At 43.4% G+C, this 24,820-nt stretch overlaps 1 protein-coding gene across 3 annotated transcripts in view; it reads left to right on the top strand.

Moving 5' to 3' along the window:
- The first annotated feature begins 2,396 nt into the window (after window positions 1–2,396).
- Cad88C (cadherin 88C) overlaps window positions 2,397–24,820 on the top strand; it is a 262,754-nt gene continuing 240,330 nt past the window's right edge. For all 3 annotated transcript variants that reach the window (XM_080285500.1, XM_080285499.1, XM_080285498.1), the window contains exon 1: window positions 2,397–3,184. In XM_080285500.1, the coding sequence (XP_080141626.1) occupies window positions 2,659–3,184 (526 nt within the window). In that variant the 5' untranslated portion in view covers window positions 2,397–2,658. The remainder of the gene's footprint in view (window positions 3,185–24,820) is intronic.

The following is a 24,820-nucleotide window of genomic DNA, read 5'->3' as shown; positions in this document are numbered from 1 at the left end:
TTCTCAGTTTCTTCTTTTTTTTCTTCCAGACACTTTTCATCTCAAAATTAATTGTAGATCGTACTGTAAGTCCAGTATCTGTTGTTTTTTCTTTCTTCCAAACACTTCACTCCAAACTACGGTGGAAGTCATACTATACTTGCACTTTTTTTTTTTCTTTCTCTCAAATGCTTTTCACTCCAAACTGTAATGGAGACATACTTTATATATTTTTTCAGTTTGTTATTTCTTTCTTTCAAATACTTTTCAGTTTGGTGTCATTCTATCATTTCTTCACCAGTTCCCTTCAGATTGGCACAATTGGTGCTTGAAAACTATCCGAAGACGCCTTTCTTTCTTTTTTCATTGTGTTTCGGGATGGGGGAGGGTTTTTTTTTTTTTTTTAATGGATTAATTGGGGTCTTTCAGTTTGATGTCATCCTTCGTTTCTTTAACAGTCCACATCAAATTTGCTACAGATGATCCTTGGGCAGATATCCCTAGAAACTGTTTTCGTTTTTCAAGACTTAATAAATGGAATTATTGGGTCAAAGGTGAAACCGAACAAACAAAAAAACCGGGATCCTATGTCTTGTACGATCATCAATCATCATGACGCTTTGCACAGGAGTATATTTGTGTACTGTGGCTATGTGGAGACCATCTTACATTCACCTGGCAGTCTTCCGTTCGTGAACTTGAATTACTTACGAGTCATGGAAAACAGGTATTCACATATTTTTATTAGAATATGATATCCATTTGTTCAGTATTTTCTTTGTGATATTTCCTTTCGCTTAGAAGTGGACGCTTTACGTATATCCCATGGTTTCTCACTGGAAGCCGTATGGTTATCTGTGTAGTGAGGCATTTTATTTTATTCTAGATTTTGAAAGTAGTTTTAATTCACCTTAGGAAATTCTTCACGTGAGGACTTCATGGGAACTGCGTGTAATTTTTCACAATGAAGGGATTCTCCTGAGCTGAATATAATCGTCTGGTGGTGACAAGAGTAAAAAATAAAAGTCGAGAGGCATCATGTGGAATGGATGAAGGATTTGGAGATTTAATAAGGATCCTACCTCACCCTGTCTTTAGGTAGGAATATGGATTAAATGATGAGTATGATGGTGATGATGATGGTGGTGGTGAGTTAAGGTTTGTAGGAATAAGGGAAAGAATGATGATGATGATTATAGGTTGGTAGGAATAAGGGTCTTGAGGAGGAGGAGGATTTTAAGGTTGGTAGGAATAAAGGTCAGAATGATGATGAGTAAAGGTTGGTAGGAATAAGGGTCAGATGATGATGGTGAGTAAAGGTTGGTAGGAATAAAGATCAGATGAAGATGATGATGGTGGTGATGGTGAGTAAATGTTGGTAGGAATAAGGGTCATGATGCTAAGTAAAAGTAAGGTCCTAAAGTGAAAATTTTTCTCTTCTCCCGCAGGTGGAGTGGCGAAGGACGGGGGAGTAGGTGACTGTTTGGGCGCCTTTTGTGGATGTCAGATGTGGAAGGCCAGAAATTGAGACGTGTGAAGAACGAATATTGAGTGACTGATTATGAGTGTGACGCAGCTGTTCCTTCCTGCCACACCCCGCCCCTCACACCTGCACGCTCACAACACCTGTCTGGGGGCTTCACTCATGTACGGAACGAAACGAGACGAAAATATTAGATACACTGGAAAAAGATACACATACAACTAAGTGCTCATCAAAATTAGTGCTCAATTCCACATCGTTTGAGAAAAAAAAACAATAATAATCCAAGTGCTCCTCTAAATTAGTGCTCAGTTCCACATCGTTTGAAAATAATAATACTAATAATAATAATAATAATAATAATAATCCTAGAGCTTTTCTGAATCAGTGCTCACATCCACAACTTTTGGAAAAATACGTTCACCCAAGTGCTTTCCTAACTTAGCGTTCAGTTCCACACCCTTCGTTGGATTTCGAAGTTCACACACAGTACGAACCGACTGAGCGTACGGCTGTCAGTGTCATCAGCCTCCTGGTAGTATCTGGTGCGGAAAGTTACGAGGTGGCAGTTTGTGTGTGGGTGTGAAGACGCTCGCTTTCTACTTCCGAGATGGTGGTTACAGGTTAATGAGCAGCATCAACGGCGTCGGGTCATGGCAGAGAAAGTGAGGTGCGTGAGGGTGCGTGAGGCAGGGCGTGTTGTGTGTGAAGGCGGGGCCGCTGCAGTGACTACCGTATCCGCTGGCGTCGTGAGGAGTGCTCCTGGCAGGAACTGATGATGTGCCGTGACTCCGCAAGCGTGGTGATGAGTGATGCTGGTAGGAAATGTGCAGTGACTTCCTCCCTCCCAGCATGATAATTAGTGGTGGTGCTGCTGGCTGGAACTGATACTTTTCCGTGCAGCAAATTTATCTACCAGCGACTGCCCCAGGACGCAGCAATCTCGCCAACATATAGAACATAGTCACTCGGGGCCCAACAGAGAGATTTTTAGTAAGTGGCAGAGGGCAGCCAAGGTGGGGATGTGAGAGGAGTCTGGGCTAAAGTCCTCCCGGCCCTTGCATCCAGGGCGCGGCACACAACCTACTCCGTCACGATCACCTCAGGAACTGATATGTGCAGAAACCCTCTCCCCGCCCTGCCGCGCAGCTACCTACGTTTTCTTTTTGGCGTATAGAAAACGGGAGGGGTGCAAGATGCTGGTGCAGAGAGAGCGATCGCCAGTCAGTCGCGCGAGATGCAGGGTGGGGGATGTTCGCTGCGTCGGTTTGGTGTGTGTGCGTTGCAGTGCTGTGGCAGGAGGCGCAGTAGGTGCTGATGCCATTATGACCCGATCCTGTACCAGGCCTGCCAGGTCCCGTCCCCCGGGGGACCTGGACAGGGCCTCACTTCATACTGTACCGAGAGTGAACTCGTTATTACCTTGTGCCTTTACTAGTGTGCATCACAGTGAGCAACATATCAAAAGTGTACAAACTGGGTGTGTTACAGAACCAAGTGTAGCGTGCCACACACTCACTCACTCTGAGATACTCCGTGCCCACCCCACCAGTGACAGTAACGCTAAGGTCCCCACATACCCACGCCTCGCTGCCTGGCTGGTGTTGGTGCTGGTGCTAGCCTTCGTACCCCTCGCAGCAGCCAACACACCACCGAGGTTTGTCTTGGATGGACAGAGCGAGATCGTCATACGTCTCACCGAGGGAGATGCCACACCAATCGGTAAGTACCATAGGAATAAGTGCAAATAAGTAGCAGTAGGAGTTGTTTGTACCGTAGAATGTAAGTTACCGTACCGTTTGATATTCGCGAAGGTACAACTTGGAGTGTGTAACGCTTAGATTCTTCACAACAAAAAAGTTAGAATCAGTAGAACCTGTATTATTATTTTTTTTATCTGGTTCAGTCCAGACTTTTTTTTTTTTTTTTTTTTTAACGAAAGAGAGATTTAAAAATTGAATGCGTTTTAAACAGTTCATTAGGCTGGAAGTTGTCATACTCCTTAACATGGAGGCGATTTTCGTAATTTTGCAACTTACAACACTACATCTCTACGTCCTTTCCACAACGTCTTCGTTACTGACACAGTGTTCTGGTATTAATTTCTTACTACAGCTCCGTATTTAAGTTGGAAAGAGCAGTTTTTGGCTAAGTTGAAAGGGGTGTTATAGTGATGTGTGTGTGTGTGTGTGTGTGTGTGTGTGTGTGTGTGTGTGTGTGTGTGTGTGTGTGTGTGTGGACAGCTTCAGGCCAAGTTAAAGTGGATAGTATAGTTTGTTTGTGTGTGTGTGTGACCTTTGTGGTGTGTGATGTTGTGCAGGCTCTCCATGTGGTGTGTGGCGGCTCAGAGACCCCCCTTGTCCTCCACCACATAGTGAAGGTGGAGAGGAGGGGTCTGGTCCACTTCACCACAATTACCTCAGACACCAGGCTAATTTTAGGATGACCAACGCATCAGGGGCTTGCTGGCCTTGGGTTCTTTCTTCCTTGCATTAAAAAAAAAAATACATACACATCCTTGGGAGAATTATGTCTGGATGATGATGATGATGACAAGAGTAATATGAAGGTAAAATAGTGAAAACAGTGGTAATAGAGGAAGATGTAATACTCTCACAGGTCTCACACACACACACACACACACACACACACACACACACACACACACACACACACACACACACAGACACACACGTCCTTGGGCTGGAGTGTTTAATCCACCATTATTTATTAACTCTTTGCCGTACAAGGAAGAATCATGAACTTTGACCCCGTTTATTTACAAGTGGGATATGAGAAGCAGAACACGCAATAGGTTAGAGTGGAGTTTGATGAAGCCTTTGTTCTTGGACTGGCGCGGGTTGATGAAGGGGAAGATATAAATGGAGAAGGCGATGCGTGGAATATCGAAGGAGGAAGAACTGATGTTATTGCTCCTAGCATCTTTACTATGAGGAAGTTCATTTATATATTTATCGTGTCTGTTATATTGTTAGAGAGAGAGAGAGAGAAGGCGCTAGATATGACCTCTCTTGACCCTTCACTCCTATGATGACTGAAGGTGCCAGACAATAAGAAACAGAAGAGAATTTAGGGATTATATCAATTTTGAGCAACATTAAAATAAAATCGACGGAAATAAAACATAAGAAATGAGTGACAGAATCAGGCATTACAGAAGATGGATGCCCAAATGACAAGGGTAACTAAAGAAAATAAAAGCGAACGAGTACAAAACCAAATATCGGTGACTCTGCACTTCGGAAATTGAGTGAAGGGGAAGAGGAAGTGTCGGCAACGGGCAGATCACTAATGGCAGATTGAGAGGGTGGTGGTGCAAGATGGAAGCGAGAGGTGGGTTGCGCCAGAAGTATATACAAAGCAAGTTGTGGTGGAGAATGTGCCGACGTTGCAAACACGAATGATAGATTGCAACAGGTGATGGCTGAGGAAATAGGATTAAGAGAAAGTGGAGGAGGCGAAGTGGGTGTTGGGGAGGGGAAAATGGGATGCAGGTGGACAGGAAGAAAAGAGAGAGTTAAAAGGAAGAGAAAAGATGGTAGGAGGAGGAGTTAGGAGAGGATTATTGGGTGGTTACGGAGGGGAGGAGAGAAATGGGTGAGAGTGAGGTAGATATGAGGAGGAAGAGGTAATAAGGGGAAGGGAATTAGGATATACAGTAGTAAGAAAAAGTCCATATAGAGAGGAATGGGAGAAAGGGTGACAGGAAATCAAAATAGGGTGAATATAGAGAGAAAAGGGATGATAGCGAAGGAAAATAGGGTGAATATGGAAAGAGAAGAGAATGACTGATAGAAGAGGAAATAAGGTTGGGTATGGAGAGAAAGGAATGGCAAGGAAAGAAAATAAAAGAGAACAGAACTTGATAAGAAAGTGAATCTTGGAGGAAAGTAAGAGTAAAGAAAATGGTAGAAGGAAGAAAATAAAAAAGGGAGAGGAAGATAGGCGTAATAAGAGAGAGGAGAGAGACAAAGAAGTGGAGGAATAGGGTGGATAGAATGATGAGAGACGTGACTGCGGAGTGAAAGTCCTCATTATTATCATAACCATATATAATTTCCACACACAAAAAAATGGGGGTGGGTCGGGTCCAGTAACAAAGAAAGCCCGTGATAAAGAGAGAGAGTGTATGATTTAGGAATGAAAGTTAGAGAGAGAGAGAGAGAGGGAGAGAAAGAGGGGGAGTGATTGTTGAGAAGCCTGTGATAAGCAAAAAAGGGAGCAGAGAGTGGAAATAATTGAAGAAAAAAAATGGAGAGGCAGGGAAGGGAATGAAAAAAAGTGTGGGTGGAGATGCAAGGAGTGATTGTAGAGTTTAAGGCAGAGAGAGAGAGGGAGAGAGAATGTTATATAGATATGCAAGCCACACAGACTTCTTGGTTCATAAAAGAATAACTTACCGTAATCTTAGAGAGAGAGAGAGAGAGAGAGAGAGAGAGAGTTGAATTAATCGATAAAAGAGCAACGTTAATCGAGCATAAAATGGGTGAAAGATTGAGTGCTAGATAAAGACAGAGAAAAGCCACGGAGGTTAAAGAGAGACGGGGGTTGGCTGAAGAGAGTGAAAGTGGAAGGGAAGACCAGGGAAGTGAGTGGATGAAATAGAGTGAAAGAGTGGACAAATTAGAGTGAAAGTGAAGCGTAGACGAAACAGTGAACGTGAAGTGGACGAGATAGTGAAGTGGCGAGAGTGAAAGTGAAGTGTAGACATAATCGAGTGACAGTAAAGAGCGGACGAATTAGAGCGAAAATGATGAGTGGTCGAAATAGAGTGAGGAGTGGATGTAATAAACAGTGGATGAAAATAGTGGAAGTTGAGAGGACGAAATAGTGGAAGTGCTAATGGGAAATGAAGACGAAAATGAGAGGGAGAAGGGGACGAGTGGAAATTGAGGGTGGACGAGGGTGAGTATGGAGAGTAGACGAAGTAGTGAGATTGAGGATGGAGAGTGATGAAGAGGAATGGACGAAATGGATTGAAGAGTGGACGTAGTGAGTGGAAATGGAGAGTAAACGAAGCCGCTTGAAAATGGAGGATAGAGATTGAGAAGAATATGAATTAAGAGGAGGACCTTGTTTTTCTTTGTTGTCAGTGTCTTACATCGATTCTCGTAATGTCACTTTCTGTCGTACATGAGCCGACCGACTGACTGCTGTTTTCCTCTTATGTTCATATAAAGAACAGGCCAAGGATGTGAACAGGTGAGGAGGAAGTGTGAGTGTATGTCCGTTTGAGAGGGCTAGTGTGTGTGTGGTTGGAGTGAGGAGGTGGGAATATGTGGATGTGAGAGGTGTGGTGTGGTGTGGTGTAGTATGGTGCTGTTAGGGTGAGGAGGAAGTGAGGGTGAGTGGATTTGCGAGTTGGTGTGGTATGGTTAGGATGAGTGGGCGAGGTCGATCGTGATGAGAGTGAATGGTTAAGAAGGAAGTGAGAGTGAGTCTGTGTAAGAGGCGTGGTATGTGGTTGGGTAAGGAGAGGTGAGAGTGAGTGGATGTGAGAGGGCGAGGATGAGCGTGATAACAGAGAATGCTTGAGAAGGAATCGAGGATGTGAGAGGTGTGGTGTGGTTGAGGGTGAGGGCAAGGGGTGAGGAGGAAGCGGGAGTGAGTGGATGTGAGAGGGTGGTGTGGTTGGGTAAGGAGGAAGCGGGAGTGAGTGGATGTGAGAGGGTGGTGTGGTTGGGTAAGGAGGAAGCGGGAGTGAGTGGATGTGAGAGGTGTGGTAGGGGTGAGAGGGCAGGGATGAGCAGTACTGTCTGGTCCACTCACGCCTGGCATGATGTAGCCCCGTACCCCGTGAAGGCAACCCGCTTTTTCAAGGAACGCTGTAAATCCTTCTACCATGGCTGCAATTACGGGAGAGGGTCTGAGGAGGGCTGTGGATAATGTGTCTACCACCTGGCCATTATACTACACTACCTTTAGCTTGGACTGGGTTATAATTAGCCTAGACGAGGTTATGTTAGCTTAGACTAGGTTATGTTAGACTAGGTTATTTTAGTATAGACGGTCATTTAAGATTAGACTCGCGTTTTATTAGCATAGACAAGGTTGAATTCAGTATACATTAAATCCAATTTGGCTTGAATTCCTAACACCGTCATTATTATCCCTTTCACTCGATCATTATATTATTTTCATTTTATTCATTCTGCATCCAAAGTTTTTCGTTCAGATAAGGAGAGAGACCCATGTAGGATTTAATGAGGTCTTTATGATGATGATATTGAAGACTTATTTTAAATCTTGGCTCTATTTTTGTAAGGTAAGTGAAGTAAGAGAATGTGGATAATGAGGAGAAACTCTGGCTGTACAGGTTTCCTTTAACGTGGATGCCAGGATTAAGATAGCGTAATAGAGCTGAGGTTTATGTTTATTTCTCCTAGATTTGGGAGCGGAGAAAGTGAGGTAACATTTCAGCGAAGAGAAATAGAAATGTTTTGCTTTAGTCGTCTTCCATTGGTGAATCGCCTTTTGTACATGATGGATGGCTTAGACTCGTATTTAAGAACAATTGTCTGAGTGTGTGTGTGTGTGTGTGTGTGTGTGAGAGAGAGAGAGAGAGAGACTGACGCTATGATCATGGACCGTGAAGTTATGGCGTGATGGTGGCAAAGCCGGACACTGAGAAAGAAAGTCTGCCATTATCCCCCCACCCCAGAATTAGAGCAGCAACCATGATTTACACCCCGCCCCTCCTGCTCCTGCTGCTCCAGATAGTGGCAGGCAGGGCAGGGGAAGAGGCAGGCAGGGTAGGGAAGGGGTAGGAGCAGGCAGGGTAGGAAAGGGGTAGGGGCAGGCAGGAAAGGAAAGAGGTAGGGGCATGGCAGAGTAGGAAAGGGGTAGGGGCAGGCAGGTTAGGGTACAGTTTGGGTCAGGCAGGGCACGGTAGGTGTAGGATATGGTACTAGAGGAGTAGGGGCAGGCAGGGCAGGGCATGGGTAGGCAGAGTAAGGGGTAGAATCAGGCAGGGCAGGAAAGGTAAAATGTAGGGTCAGGTACGCCAAAGTAAAGATAGGGCAGACAGGCAAGGTAGGGAAGTGATAAGGTCAAGCAGGACAGGGTAGGGATAGTGGAAGGCAGGGCAGGATAGGGGTAGTGGAAGACAGTAAAGGGATAGCACTGAAGATTTTTGTCCATCAAACTTTGTCTTCGCTTCTCATCTGCACATCACATCAGCGTTGAAACTACAGTAGGCCAATATCGTGGAAACCTCAAGTGTTTTTGGTTTATATTTTTCCCTAGAAGCTTAACCCCGTCTAGAGTTGACACCTCCCCTAAGCTGATGTATCCGTAGTATCAGGTATCAGGTAAGACGTCACTGTACCGAAGGGGTTAACCATCACACCTGGGCAGGTTTCACAGTGGCGAGTAGAAACACCTGTCGTTAACGCAGTAGATTAGTGGTTTTCCGAGAACTACGCGGAAAAAGAGATTGTTTCTAGCTCTGTTACAGTGAGAGGTTACCGTATGCCTGGTAATGTCGTTTGATGCTGACAAAATTGGAAAAAAAATTGGCAAAGTAGTGGGTTGAAATAAAAAATGGAAAACCAGAATATCGTCATAGTAAAAAGGTTAAAATGAAGAATAAAAAATACCATAATTGTTGAAGAGATTAAAATGAAGAATGGAAAAATGAAGTGTTGTAATAGTGCAAGGGTTACGATGCAGTAATAAGACAGGCAGTGGAGAATTACAGAAAACCAGCATATCATCATAGTGAAAGAGTTAAAGTGAAGAATAAAGTTGTACCGTAATTTTGAAGGGATTAAAATGAAGGGTGGAAGAAGGAAGTATCGTAATAGTGCAAGGATTAAGATGCAGTAATAAGACATGCAGTGGAGAATTACAGCTTACGGTACCATTGTTTGGCTGGGAGAGTGGGATTAACACCGAAGTCGGGGCTCACGCAGGCAGGCAGGGACCTTCACGCCTCACCACACAACCGCCATATTATTACCTGCATGAGAACCTACACAAAATCAATTGGGACGTGCCCGGGCCAAATTGAGTGGTGCTTGGTAATAACGAGAGAGAGAGTGAGGAAGGGGGCATTGTTTGAAGGTCGTAACTAGAGGATGCCACAAGGAAACACAGGTCGTGACAATAACACCTGTTCGTAGACGACAGGTGCATCCAAGCATCTGCAACTTTAGGGCATCATCTCCAGCTTTAAACTGTTATCTACAATTTCAGAACAAAATCAACAACTTCAAGACGTAATCAGCAACTTGGAGAAATTATTTACAACTCCGGGACATAATCTACATCTTAAGACAATATGCAACTAACTCTAGATTTCTGGATGTTAAGTGCAACTTCAGGTCGTAGGAACAACACAAGCGCATGTGGTACAAAATCATACAAAGAAACCTGCCTTGTAATCGTCAACCTATTAAGACAGTAAATTGCAGCTTCTAATCATACAGGAGTCCGTAATACCGTACCAAACCAGTATCTGCAGTGATGATGCAACGTATAACACCAGGAAACGGCTTGCAACATTGCATTCCTGTCACGATCACAAGTAATTTGTTCCCTGAATGTTTAGAGTGGAAGGATGAGATGATAGTGAGCTGGAAAACGTTTGACGTGGCTCATGACTCTATAATGAAACGTTGAAGGAAGATGGGAGTCGGAAAACGTTCACTTCCTTCAGCTTGAGGACAGTTTTTTTTTTTTTTTTTTCCTGGCGATTATTTTCAGCTTAAGAAATACATCTTCATGATTTCAATAGCACTTCTTCATGACTAGCAACATATTCTTGAACTTGGCTCCCTTTTGTATTGTTTTTGTCTTTTTCTTGGAAGGAACGGTTTGCGGGCTCCTAGCCTTTGGTTCCTTTTTCCTCGCATAAAAAAAAAAAAATCTGGTGTTAATCTTTTGTTTCAGCTGAGTATGCAAGATGGAATGAGTGCAATTTTGGGCCAAGTCAGCGAAATGAGTATAGAGGTCCTTCCCAGAATGATTTAAGATGGCCAGACAGCAGCAAGAATGAAATAGAAAATAAGTCAGTGGGTTGAAGAGCTTTAACCCCATTACTCCGATGACGTATAATTGTTTCGTCTTGCCGCCACCAGACGATTTTATTCAGCTTTGGACAAACATCTGATAGAGAAGAGGGAAGGGGGGTAGCGAAGGCGATAGTGAACTTCCAGTCTGAAATGTCTCTCCTTAGATGAGTAAAATCGTCTGGAGATAGGAAAAATAAATTAAAACACGCTTAGTAGTAGTAGTAATAGTAAACAGTGGACTGCACGCGCTAGTTACCCCTCTCCTGTAGTCCACCATCATCTTATTGGGGAGAAAGGGAGGGAATTGAGGGACGTGTGTATGCCCAGGCAGCGGAGCCACTCGATCACATCAGAGGCACCACGAGAAGGCGTCCCTCTCCAGCCCCACGTCAACGTATTTAACCGCCCCCGGGTTGGCCTCTGTGTTTGAGGAGGCGTGGCGGTGCGAAGGCAGTTTGCTCTTCGTGCTGACGTGTAACGGGCACTCGATACTGCAAGATCATTTTAAGGGTGGGTATTCCTTAATGAGTATGCACAGGGCGAGAATATAGTCTTAATTAACCCCTTCATTATTGGATAGCTTTCATAGGGTGACTAAAAGAAATAGTTGCAATAAGAAAAAAAGTGACATCGTAGTGAATATTTACAGACTCTGCCTAAGTGATTAAAATTGTTTGGAAATAGACACAGTGAAATGAAAAAAAATGGAGGACATCGTTCTGAAGGTGTTGAGGGTGGTTGTTTCGTGACCCCTTCAGTCCGATGATGTATTTTTCGTTTTATTCCTGTACCACGAAGATTTTGTTCAGCTGAAGAGATTTTTCGAATTTGAGGAGGTAGATACAGCCTTCATTAACCCTTTCAGTACTGGAGGTCAGTCTTACGGTAAATAAAATCAACTGAGCAAGATTGAATAATACAGTACGTTATTGAATTGAAAGGGTTGGTGAGTATGCAGAGAGAGAGAGAGAGAGAGAGAGAGAGACACACACACACACACACACACACACACACACACACACACACACACACACACACACACACACACACACGACACTGTTTAGGTACTAGGCCCGAAGTCGTCAATATTATATCATTCTTGCCTCCATTAGACGATTGTATTCAGTTTGGGGCAGACTTTTCACATTAGAGACGCACATCCGCCATTCATCATCCACTTTTTCTCTGCCCATCAGGAGCGTAGGTGCCCGGGGCTAGGCTTCTTTCAACATTTACGGCAAGAGTGTCCAGCCTCATTCACCCTTTAGTAGCATTATGTGAGCAATAAACCCTAACCCCTCCTTGGATATAAACCCAAACGGACAATCCAGTTGGAGCACCGTAACCCACTAAACCACGAGGCGTCATCTGGTTATATGGTTAATTTCTACTGTAGTTAATGGTTTCCAAGGTTACTGGGAACTTTTTGGCTTGTCGCTTAGTGTAGTCACTCGAAGACAGTGCTACATCGTGTGTGAATGGCGAGCACCTCCTTTTGTCACAGAATTAGAGGCGATGAATTTGAAAAAGACGGCATTGTAGTGAAGAGGAAGGGGGTCTGTGTTTTTCTCTCTCTTAATTACTGACATTTCTCTCGATTGAACAAAATATTGGTTCTCCGATAGCAGGTAGACGGTTATTGGTTATTTTTAAAGCATTTGATAGGATTAGGTACCCTGGTATGAACAAAGTCTGGTGTTAGCCTGAATAAAATACCCAGGTGTGCCAACCGTAGTGAAAGGGTTAATGAGTATGCACAGAGGGAGTGAGGTATCGGTTAGTGGCCAGGCAACACTTCACACTTGACACTGTTTAAATACGTGGCCTCTCTTGTGCAAATTTCGTGTGCATGTCTGGGAGGGTCTCGAGGTGTGAGTACTGTCCTTCAAGGCCTTTATACACTCATTTATATACATTTAACTTATTCACTTCAGTACTCTTGCATATTTTCAACTGGCAAACTGTGTCTCTTATTGGAGGGGAGGCCTATTGTAAAGAATGAGGTAGAATATACTAATAACCTGTTAGACCTAAGTATGGTATCTTTGTTATAGTCTTTCAACCAGCAGACGGTTTTTTCGTCTGAGGGGAGGCATAGTGTGATGAGCCAGAAACGTTTATCATGAACGTTTTCAGTATTAAGACGTCTTACCGTACCCTTATACATCCAGACGATTTTAAACAGCAAAAGAATCTCGTGGTGAAAGGGCTCGAATCATTGCTCCTCATCCTGATTCCTACGTTGCCATTTTCATCCAAGAGATCCAGTGGTTTTTGTGAATGTCGTAGTAAAGAGTCGGGGTTTTGTGTATGACGGTGCAGCTTGGGTCATCGTCCACTCATCCTGTATTGAGATTCACAGAGTAACTCACCGTCGTCTTCCTCTTATAACCAGAGTCCTTTCACCTTAACTTGGTCCAGATTTTCGTCTTTTTGCTACTTATTTCGCTTAGTTTAATGCCAGAAAAAGATAATGCCTTGGCTCTGCACCCTTTCCATAGCACTTTTTCGTGACTAGCACCATATTCTAGTGTTAAGTTCTTGTTACAGTTTAGCATTCGAGATGGTGATTTTAGTCCACGTTAGAGTGAAAAGTCAGCTTCTGTCAGAGAGTATGAGTTAACTACGAGAATAAGATCTTAGCTTTGTACAGGATATATTTTCATTGGCTGTAGGGATGTCGTAACACCTCTTCCTCCGTGATTTATTTTGCAAGTTACACTGAAATATCGTCAGGTTTGTTACTGATGAAAGCCATGTTGATAATATACGAATAACGTAAGAGAATATTAAGATCTGATAAGCAGAATAAATCGCCAAGAAAGATTTGCTGCGAAATCCTACTTCCTGTATGTATGTATGAATGTATGTAAGCTGTTCTTATTGTGTCTTCATGTTCCCCATTATTATAAATTTGCGGCCAGTAGACTTTTCTGTGTCTGGTCTATCAATCTGTCTGCATCTGTGTGTGTGTGTGTGTGTGTGTGTGTGTGTGTGTGTGTGTGTGTGTGTGTGTGTGTGTGTGGTGTGTGTGTGTGTTGTGTGTATGTATGTACGCATGATGTGGCAGTAACATAAACACCAGAGGCTGACGATTATCAAAGCCCGGACATTCCACCCAGTACGATGTTTGCAGTTGCCCACATACCCTTCTCTCTCTCTCCCTCCCCCTCCCCTCCCCTCCCCTCCCCTCCGTCCTTGCCTCCACCCTTCTCCACCTTCTTGCTGCCCTCTGCCCCTCCTCTCTCCGCCCTTGCCTTCACCCTTCTCTCCCTCGTCCTGTCTCTCCCTCTCCCGCCCTCCATTACCTTTTCATTCCCAGCAGGGGACATCCAGCTCCCTCGGGCAGTAACCCAGGTGCAGCTGTCCCCCCACCGCCGCCTCCCTCTTCTGCCCCTCTTCCAAGAAGAGGACATCCCATGGGTATGAGCTCAGTGTCTCAGGGGATTAATAGAGGGAGTGAGGGCAGCTGTAGCGTGGTTCCCCCCACATCAGTGTCTCAGGGGAGCAGCTTGGAGGGACCGTCACTGAGGGACAACCGGCTACAACACAGTGATGGAGGGATCCAGCAACAGAGGGGTGTACCTGCACAACATGGGTGTGGTGCACCTAGTGATGATGGCTTAAAAAAGGAAATTACGGAACTAAAGGACTTGGTAGGACGGCTGATTGATGCACAAATAGAAAACGAAAAACGTATCACCCTGCTACTGACTGCTGTTACAAATCTAACTAGAACTGGTAACAGCAGTTCTACTGAAAACTCGGTGGAAGAGGAGAGTGAAAAAGTGAATATTACAGAATATGGTGAAGAAAATTATAGAAAGAAAATCTTTGATGCTGCAATAGTACCTAAAACCTTCACAACTAAAAACATTAAAAAAGCAGTAGCCAACATGCCTCTTGATAGTCAGGCTAAAGTGACATGGGCTGTACATATGGTTCACAAATACAGAGATTTCATATCAGAAACCTGTAAAAACTTCAGTGATGAATTCAATGAACGTTAAGAAAAATATAACAGTGTTAAACTGGAACATCAACAGTCTGAAAAAACGATTCATAGATTTGCAACAGTATGCCCTTGAAAATAATGTTGACATTATCTGCTTACAAGAGACATGGACCGACAACTCTTACGACCCAAGATTTGGTGGTTACATAAGGTACACTCTTGAGAGCATCAGTGGTGTTAGAGGTCTGGCAATTTATGTAAAGAAAGACATACCAACTACTTTGGAGGTAGCTAACTTTGGGGAGGGATGTGAAAGCCTTAGAATTAAAGTCCATCTAGATAACTATGTGCTAAACCTTGTAAACCTGTACATTCCCAAAGGTAAACTAGACACAAACTCATTTCCCGATTATCTGTATGAAGAGCCAACACTGGTAGTAGGAGATCTCAATGCCCGTCATAGTGCTCTAGGCTCTGTAGGAGGAAACTGTAATGTAAACGGAAAGAGATGGTTTGATTATGTAACTACCTGTGAACACGTTAGGGTTGTCGGAGATAAAATGCCAACGCACAGTAAAGGAGGCCGATTAGACTATGTTTGCCTATTTCAGGACCCACACAGGGGTTGTTCTGTGGATGTGGTGGATACTCTAGTGTCGGACCATTATGCTCTTAAGGTTACACTGGACGTTAAGCAGAGACAATGTACTGGCTCTAGGAAAAGACTCAACCTTCCACCTAATAAAATGGAGTCATTTATTAATGATATGGGTGATTGGTTTGAAACTTATTGCATAACTGATTTAGATATGTTCACTGCTGATCTTACCAACAAAATAGAAGAATTACTAAACAAAAGAACACAATTCCCAAATAAGACCTCTGGGAAGAAAAAAACTAATAAATGCAAATATACCAAAAAATGGTATACTGACGACCCCGAGGTTCAGTACTATAATTCAATAATGAGAAATGTCTCACGAAGGTGGAGACAAGACCCGAGTGATGAGAATTATAGAGCGCTACAGTACATGGCAACACAGTGCCGTGAAGCAAAAATGAAAGCAAGGGAAAACTACTGGATAGGGTTTGTGGGTAATATCCATAGGGAAACTTCCACACAAAAGGTCTGGAAACAAATAAACATCGCAAAGGGAGCAAAGAAACAAACTGCAGCTCATCCTAATCCCCAAACTAAAGCTGAGGAACTAATGGATGAATGGTCCACAGCTGCAAGTTATAACAGTTTACCGAACCACATCAAGGACAACCTTAATAAAGAGCATAATGTACGAGAATCCGCTATATTGTCTGCCATATCCCTTCAGGATGATACCTGTGTGGATATTACTGAATGGGAAATTCTTAACTCTATAAAGAAAGGGAAGTCAACTGCCCCGGGGAGGATGGCATAACATATGATATTCTAAATGCACTTACTAAAGTTAGAGGCAACTTACTGCTCAAGCTTTTAACCTGAGCTACCGAACTGGCCTTCTAGCTCAACAGTGGAAAAAAGCCATTATTGTGCCCATCCCAAAACCTGGTGAGCAGAACACTTATAGACCTATATCACTCACTTCCTGCATCTGCAAAATGCTAGAAAGAATAGTACTTAACAGAATGCTGTACAAAATTGGTGATAAATTCCATCCTAATGTCAATGGGTTTCTGAAGGGCAGGAATACCACAACCTGTATTATGTCATACTTAGCAAATACCACAGCAAAATTCTCAGTATTCCTGGACCTTAAAAGTGCATTTGATAAAGCTAATAGGCATATTATCCTGTATGAACTAGTCAAGATGGATGTTAAGGGAAAACTGTTAGCATGGGCGAAAGACTATCTAACCAACAGGGAGGCATATGTTTACTTTCAGGGTGGGAAATCTGCCTGTAGGACCCTGGAATTAGGTACTCCCCAAGGAGGTGTACTAAGTCCAACCCTCTTTAATATAGTAATGAATGTTATTGCCATGATAAAACTGCCAAAAGGGGTAACAACTATAGTATATGCTGATGATGTGCTCATTCAAGCAAGCACACACAGGCAAATGCAAAATGCATTAAACATCATAGTAGGAGTATGTAATAGTCTGGGCTTTGTCATATCCACTCAGAAAACCAAAGCCATGTATTCTGGTATTTCACCACAAGAAAGTATCATAATGCAAGGGAGGCCATTGGAGTATGTTAGGACACATAAATACCTGGGAGTACATATAGGTGGAAACCGTGGTAAAGAAAAAGAACTCCAGACACTGCTAACTACTTGCAAGTCTAGATTACGAGCCCTGAAAGCAATGGCCTGGGGAGGACTTGGTGCTTCTGTTGCAGTTCTTCGAACAATGTACATAGCATATATAAGGTCCCTCATTGACTATGCTGCCCCGGTGCTCGCCTGCATGGGTAAACATAGGCTCACCAAGCTCGAGACCATACAGAATGAAGCACTGCGTATCATTCTAGGGTGCCCACGTACTGCTAAGGTTGCCAATATGAGACTTGAACTTGGTTTGCCCTCTATAGTGGATCGGGTATTCGAAATTAATACCATTATAGGAATCAAAGCACTCAGAGACGAGAGAGAGATAAAACCAAAGATGGAATTAATTAATCATTTAGGCCTTGAAGAAATCAGAGGTAATAACTGGGCATCACTAACAGCCAGAGATATAATAGCCAATGATGTCGTGGACTACATCCAGACTGACGTTTCCTTGGGTGAGCTTACTCCACCCTGGGAAGAAACAGACATAGACTGCAAAATACTAAGCCTTCCTATCGGAAAGCAGACATGCCAACATGTGTACTAAGATCTCTTTTCTCAGAACTGAGCAATTCTTTGACACAAAACGATGAGACTGACTTAATTTACTGTGACGGATCTCTGGACAGAGAAACTGGAGAAGCTGGAGCAGCCATGACGGTGGTACGAGGTGGACAGTTCTGTCAAGAATGCGACACCAAAGTTAAGCTCCATGACTGGGCCTCCTCGACACAAGCTGAGCTTGTGGCTATCAAGCTGGGGCTAAGGCACATTAGAAGGACGGGAAGCAATGCAGTTATTTTTTCAGACAGTTTATCAGCCCTACAAGCCCTTAAGAATAACTGCTCAACTTATCAAGATCTTGTATACGATATTAGGAATTATGTCAGTCAGATAATCAGAAGAGGTATCTCTGTACAGTTCGTTTGGGTACCTTCACATATTGGGGTGCCGGGGAATGAAAGGGCTGACCAACTAGCAAAAAAGGAGGCCTCTAAAAAGACTCAAACAGACTGCGATCTTGGACTTTCCCTTCGTCAGCTTAGATCAAGAATTAAAAACAGACAAAAAGCATAATGATATCAAAACGACAGAATGAATATCACACAAGCAGGTCAATATATTACTATAACAATGTTGGCCTAAGAACATCCTACACATATGGAAAGGCAGGCACAAGTAGGTGGCAGGAAGTTGTTCATGCCAGAGTGAGGTTAGGATACGACCACCCTTGGCAGCACGGGGCAGCAGTTAATGAACACAGAAGAAGGTGTAAGGTATGTGGTACTGCGGGTGGGCATACACTACATCATTACATTCTAGTGTGTCCGAATCTTGTGAACTTCAGGAACCCTAACTTGAGTACAATTGTGGACCAGGCTACTTATTTTCTGGAGAATGGTATTGTTAAAGAAATACTAAGAAAACATAAAGGTTTCGCCTCCCCAATGTAACTATGTGGAAAGACTCGTGTATATGCATGAGTATGTGTGTATTTGTACATATATGAGTATGTGTGTGTCTACATGTATGTGTGCATAAGTTTCTACAGATACATGTATGCTTGTGTATGTGTATGTATATGCGTGTGCATGTCCTGGTATATACTATTAGCCTACTATTATTCAGCCAACTGGGTGTTATATTTATAATTTGGCTTATTATAAGATTACAGTATTTATGCACTTACTTCACCAATAATGTAAGGTACTGAGATAAGTTTGGCAACTGCAATAACCTTAAGTTTCCACACTGTACAATGTGTATCAGCTATGCTAGTATGTATCCCACTACCAGGATCCAATATTATGTATATAACATTATCTTGTAACTTATGTACGTCATGGCAGGTGTACATCACTAGGTGGTGTTCTCCTTTTGAATAACTGTAGCAATTTATAACGCTGCGTCCCTCACAGGATGAGGGAGGGTGTCCAATAAACTAGCCCTCTTAAAAGAGGGCACAAATCAAATCCCTCCTCCCCACCGCCCTTCACCTTCTTGCTGCCCTCTGCCCCTCCCTCCCTCCTTCCTTCCCTCCACCCTTCTCTCCCTCCTTTCTTCCCTCCGCCCTTCTTCCTTCCTTCTGTCTCTTCCTTCCTCCTAATTACCATCCTTCCCTTCCCTACCCTACCTTCCCTCCTTTTCGTTCCCTGCCCATCCCTTCTTCCCTCCCTCCCTCCTCCTTTCCCTCCGGCCCTCTTTCTTCTTCCTTCTCTCTGACCCTCTTTCTCCTTCCCTCCGCCCCTCTCGCTCCCTTCTTCTCTCCGGCCATCTTTCTCCATCCTTCCCTCCGGCCCTCTTCTGCTTCCTTCCCTCCGCTCCTCGTTCTCCTTCTTTCTCTCCGCCTCTCTTACACCCTCCTACTCTCCGCATCTCACTCCATTCTTCCCCAGCCTCCCCCCTTCCCCTTCTTCCATCTCCCACTCCTCCCCCCTTCCCCTTCTTCCATCTCCCACTCCTCCCCCCTTCCCCTTCTTCCATCTCCCACTCATCCCCTCACCCCACCTTCATGCCCTCTGTCCCTTTCCCCCACATTTCTCTCCCTCCTCGCCCCTCCTCCCTCCCCATAACCTGTCTCTCTTCCTTCCACGTCTCCCCTTCCTTCATTCTCCCACCCCTCCGCTCTCCCCTCCCGCTTACCCTCCCTCTCTTCCCTCCTCCCCTCTCCCTCTGTCCCACCGTTACCCTCCAGCTCTCAGTCAACATCCCTGCCTCTACGCTGCCTTTGTCCAGTGTTAAATAAAAGATAAAACCATTTCGATATCGCAGAGAGAGAGAGAGAGTAGACGGATATACAAGCATAGGTAGATGACAAAGGTAAATATAGAATCATGCATAGATAGATATTGTGTGTGTGTGTGTGAGAGAGAGAGAGAGAGAGAGAGAGAGAGAGAGAGAGTCGACACGGGTCAGAGCAAACACTCCCTTCTTTCGCTACGGACAGCTCGACAGAGAAAAAAAAATAAATCCAGCGAGGGGGTATAAGTATGGAAAAAATGTAACGCAAAAAAATAGAGATTGAAGAAAGAGAGGCGAGAGAACAGATTAAAGAAAAGAGAGAGAACAGAGTAAAGGAAGAGAGGAGAGAGAACAGATTAAAGAGAGGAGAGAGAACAGAGTAAAGAAAGCGAGGAGAGAGAACAGATTAAAGAGAAGCAAACGAGAGAACACGAACGGAATGTTATTGTTCAGGGGGATGTCTGCGCAACTCGACTGTCAACTTTCTCACTGCGCATTCGTTCCAGTCATTCTTCGGAATAATTGTGGACGTCACTTTCGCGTCTGTTTTTTGCGCTCTGTGTGTGTGTGTGTGTGTGTGTGTGTGTGTGTGTGTGTGTGTGTGTGTGTGTGTGTGTGTGTGTGTGTGTGTGTGTGTGTGTGTTGCCCTTGCCCTTTTCCCCGCCTCTCTCATCTGTGTGGCGGGGCCTGGTACGCATAATTCTTGAGAGAGAGAGAGAGAGAGAGAGAGAGAGAGAGAGAGAGTGTTGGGCGGAGGGAGGGTTGAAGAGGATACTAACAAGATCGTACATAAAGCAAGTAGATACACACACACACACACACACACACACACACACACACACACACACACACACACACACACACACACACACAGTTCTTTAGTTTTTTTAGTCATACCCCGATCATACACATAGACAAACCTAATATAATTTCCTGTTACATTCACGTAGTTCTACCTTTTATCAGTAGCTGCCCTGTTTACGTCACTCGGTTTACTGCAGTCCTCCTCCTCCTCCTCCTCCTCCTCCTCCTCCTCCTCCTCCTCCTCTCTAATGTTTTATTTACTGATTATTGAGGTCTGATTTTTTCTCAGTTACAAGTGGAAGATTTCTCTCTCTCTCTCTCTCTCTCTCTCTCTCTCTCTCTCTCTCTCTCTCTCGTCACTACAGGAGAATAAGTAGAAGAGGCTCAGAATTAATACTCTTCAACTGGCACAAGAATCATATAAGCAGACAATCAATTTTTCTAAGTCGGACTCTTCCCTTAGAATACGACACACAGCAGTCAAATGTAGTAAAAAAAAATCACACAGGTAAGATCGATAATATCCGTAATGACCGATATATTTGGCAAGTTCTCAGGAAGATTAATATACTATTATCTGAGTATGCATATAATAATAATAATAATAATAATAATAATAATGGTAGTAGTAGTAGTAGTAGTATTAGCAGTAGTAATAATAATAATAATAATAATAATAATAATAATAATAATACCGATTAGAAAAATGCCCCACACACGATAATAGCATCCTTAAGAAGCAAGTTTGCCAGCGTGAATCATTGAACATTTCCCAGTAACCATCGTCAGGAGTCTCAGATTGTTTCGCCCAAAGTTTACACCGATATTTTTTGACCAACTGTACATTCAGGTTCCCATTTGTACTGCTGGAGGAACACTGGGAAGCAAACTTTGTCCACAACTCGGATCGGCTTGGGGGGATGAGTGTTGTTTGACCCAAGTTGCATCGTCATTGGCAAAAACCCGACCCTGTACTACGACGTCCGCCAGACCCGTTGGATGTGTGGGATGAAAATAGCAAGAGTGGAATCTGTGTGAGAAAGAGAGGATGTAATCCCTTCAGTACGAGAGATATTCCTTTAGCTGTATATTACCTGATATTAACCCTCTCAGTCGATGGTGTCATTTTACATTGTTGAAAGGCGATTTTGTCAAGATTATTATTATTATTATTATTATTATTATTATTATTATTATTATTTTGAACTAGAGGGGGATTCAGTGGAGCGCATCTCCGACAAGGACAACGTAATTTCCAAACCACTCTTCATAATGGGTTAGGTTTTCTCATCATTGATTAGGGTTTCGCAAAAAGTATTTTCCGGGTCTAGAATCTGTAATGCTATCTGGATCGGCCCTAAAAGTTAATCGATTGTTTCCTGGGACATGGTCTGTCTACCCACCGAATTTGGTCCAAATCACTCTTTTTGTTTTTAAGTAATCCAGCTAACAAATAAGCAAACTAACAAACAGACAGGGGTGAAAACATACTCTCCTTGTTGGGGAGAATTAAGAGGGTTATTTATAGCCTTTATTAACCTCTCATTACCACAGGTCCTTTCTAATGAATAAAATCGTCTGTAGTCCCTGCGCCCGCCTCTGAGGTTGTTATTATCGTGCCCTGGCAACCCGTCATTCAAAAGTGCGTCTGATTTCGTGTAAAATATGAGACGCATGTGATTCGTGTATAATATGTTCGTGTATAATAATAATCGTGTATAATATATTCGTGCATGATAATATGATTCGTGTATGATATGATACGAAATCGGACGCTCTCTTGACTGGTAGGTTGCCAGGGTACGATAATGACAACCTCAGAGTCGTGCGCCGCGACTATAGTAGCGTTAATAATTAAAAATGAGGTCATCGAAAATTGTCATGTCATAAATAAACAAATATGAGGGAGGGGGGAGTGAGTTGGGGGAGGGCAGTCAAATGGTGGGTGACAGAGCGACTTGGAGGTGTTTTGTCTGCGGCCACCGATTACGGCATTTGGGCGTTGGGCTATAGATAGACAGATAAATAAACAATGACGTCATTGAGAATCGTCAACTAGTATCAATAATAAACAAGAAAAGACAAAAATCATCTTGTAACCTAAGCAAAGAAACAGTGTCGCAGTGAAAAACCTTAAGAAATAGAATGTTATCGTAGAAGAAGGCAGAGGAAGTGTGTTTAGAATGACAGCATCGTACTGAATGGGTGAATGGGGAGTGTGCTTGACCCCTTAACTGTGAGAGATATTCCCTGTGTTGAGTAATACCTTCTCGTGGTAATAATTAAGTGGGAAATATTTAATACTAATGAAGGTAATCAGTGTTAGATGGTACTGGAAATGCTGATGTTAGGTTATAGAGGGCATTGGAAGTGTTTCTTTCTCTCTCTCTCTCTCTCTCTCTCTCTCTCTCTCTCTCTATTTTCATTTGATTACTACCACACCTTCCTTGTCACTCCCAACCCAGCGTTTTTCTCTGCGTCTTCCTTCCACTGTTGCGTGTGCTTCTGCGTGAGAGAGAGAGAGAGAGAGAATGTGTGTGTGTGTGTGTGTGTGTGTGTGTGTGTGTGTGTGTGTGTGTGTGTGTGTGTGTGTGTGTGTGTGTGTGTGTGTGTGTGTGTGTGTGTGTGTGTGCGCGCGCGCGCTACCATTTTGGAGGCCGCACAGATGCACACATCAGTAAAATTTTCACGGAAGATCCTAACAAGTTTTCAAGATAGCCAAGTCATCGTCACAGTTAATCATTTTTACCGGGAATTTTCATAGGTCATATTTTTTCACGTTATAATTAGCTGAGAGAGAGAGTAGTTGTAGTAGTAGTAGCAGCAGCAGCAGCAGCAGCAGTGTTTGTTAAGATATACGTAAAAAAATTCGTATAAGCACTTTGATCCCTCCAATACAGTGGCTTTATTGACTTTTATTCTTGCTTCTCCAGACGACTTTATGCGTAGGCCTATTAGGGAACCGCAGTTTTATTTAAGGAAAAAAACTGAGGGCTATTATGTGAGAAAAATCTGTCCCAAGCTGAGTATAGTCGCTTGAAGATGCTGAGAATATTATAAAAATGACGTATTCAGGCTGGAGGCTTTAAACTTAAGATAATTTATGAGTTGTACCCCCAGAGGCCACCAACTTGCTCTCCCACGCTCATTCCACTGCCTCTAGTACCATCAGCCTCACCATTACCACCCTCCTTCTCACTACCACCACAGCCAACCACCATTGTCACCCTGTTTCACACTGCCACCACTTTACATTGTCACCACTGCCATATCACCACCACCACCACCACCACCCTGCCTAGCACTGCCACACCTACGAGCATCATCAACATTGCCTCCATCGTTGTCATCACTACCATCATCATTATCACCACTGCGAACACCATTACCACCGCTGCCAGCACCAGGAACGCTACCTCCAATACTATTACCACCATCGCTTCCACCACTACCACCACCAGTACCACGACCATCATTAGCAGTACCACCTCTACCACCATTAATACCAGCACTACCACCATTAATACCAGCACTACCACCATTAATACCAGCACTACCACCATTACCACCATCCATACCACCACTACCATCATCCATACCACCACTACCATCATCCATACTACCACTACCACCATCACCACCACCACTACCACCATCAATACCACCACCACCAACATAAAACCTGTCACCATGAATATCGCCACAACCACCGTGAATATCACCATCATCATCATCATTACCATCACCTTTACCATCATCACCAGGACTCATTACTCTCACCGCCTCCCACTACTACTGCCACTGCCATCTTCACTATACTCACTCTCACAGTTACTAAGATTTAATTCCTTGACCGCGTTCTTAGTCACCACTTTATCACAAACGATGGAATTATTTAATCTCAGTCTTTCGTCACGTCACTTAACCTTTTTGACTCTAACTTGACCTAAAATTGCCATCTCTACATCTTAAATTCTGAGTTGTAGCAATAGATGAACGCTAGAATGGAATGCTAGTCAGGAAGAAGTGCTGTGGAAATATATAGAGCTGTAAGTCTTTTTGTGCCACTGAGTTATGTGAAATACTCAGCAAAAGGACGAAAGACCAAGTTAGTTAAAAAAAAAAAAGAAAAAAAAAAAGATAGCTACCCATTATCACCTTACCTACCATTCCTACGCCATGTGTTGTGTTCACTCCCTACTACGGTCTCTGCTATATTTACTGTAAACTCAACTCTTCTGTTTTCATAATAAAGTTCTCATTATTAACATCATTACTATTTCTCACTACCATCATCATCATTAGCACTTATACCAACAAAGATTAAAATTGCCACCACTACCACAACCATCACCACTACCACTACCACCATTACCACCACCATCACTAGCGCCTACCATCATAACCACTTCTTCCATTAACTGTGCCATCATCTCCAAAGCTGCCATAACTCTTAATCTTTATTGCCTCACAAGACCTCCTTCACTCCTGCGCACAACCAGGGTCCCACCAGAGATGTAGGCTGTTTTTATTTTTTTCCTTCCTACCTCCA

This window comes from Coenobita brevimanus, chromosome 106, assembly GCF_032717465.1.
Source record: "Coenobita brevimanus isolate Jiangsu-jjx chromosome 106, ASM3271746v2, whole genome shotgun sequence".
In the NCBI taxonomy this organism is placed as follows: domain Eukaryota; kingdom Metazoa; phylum Arthropoda; class Malacostraca; order Decapoda; family Coenobitidae; genus Coenobita; species Coenobita brevimanus.
Note: the sequence above shows the minus strand (reverse complement) of the source record. Positions and strands in the feature narration are given on the sequence as shown.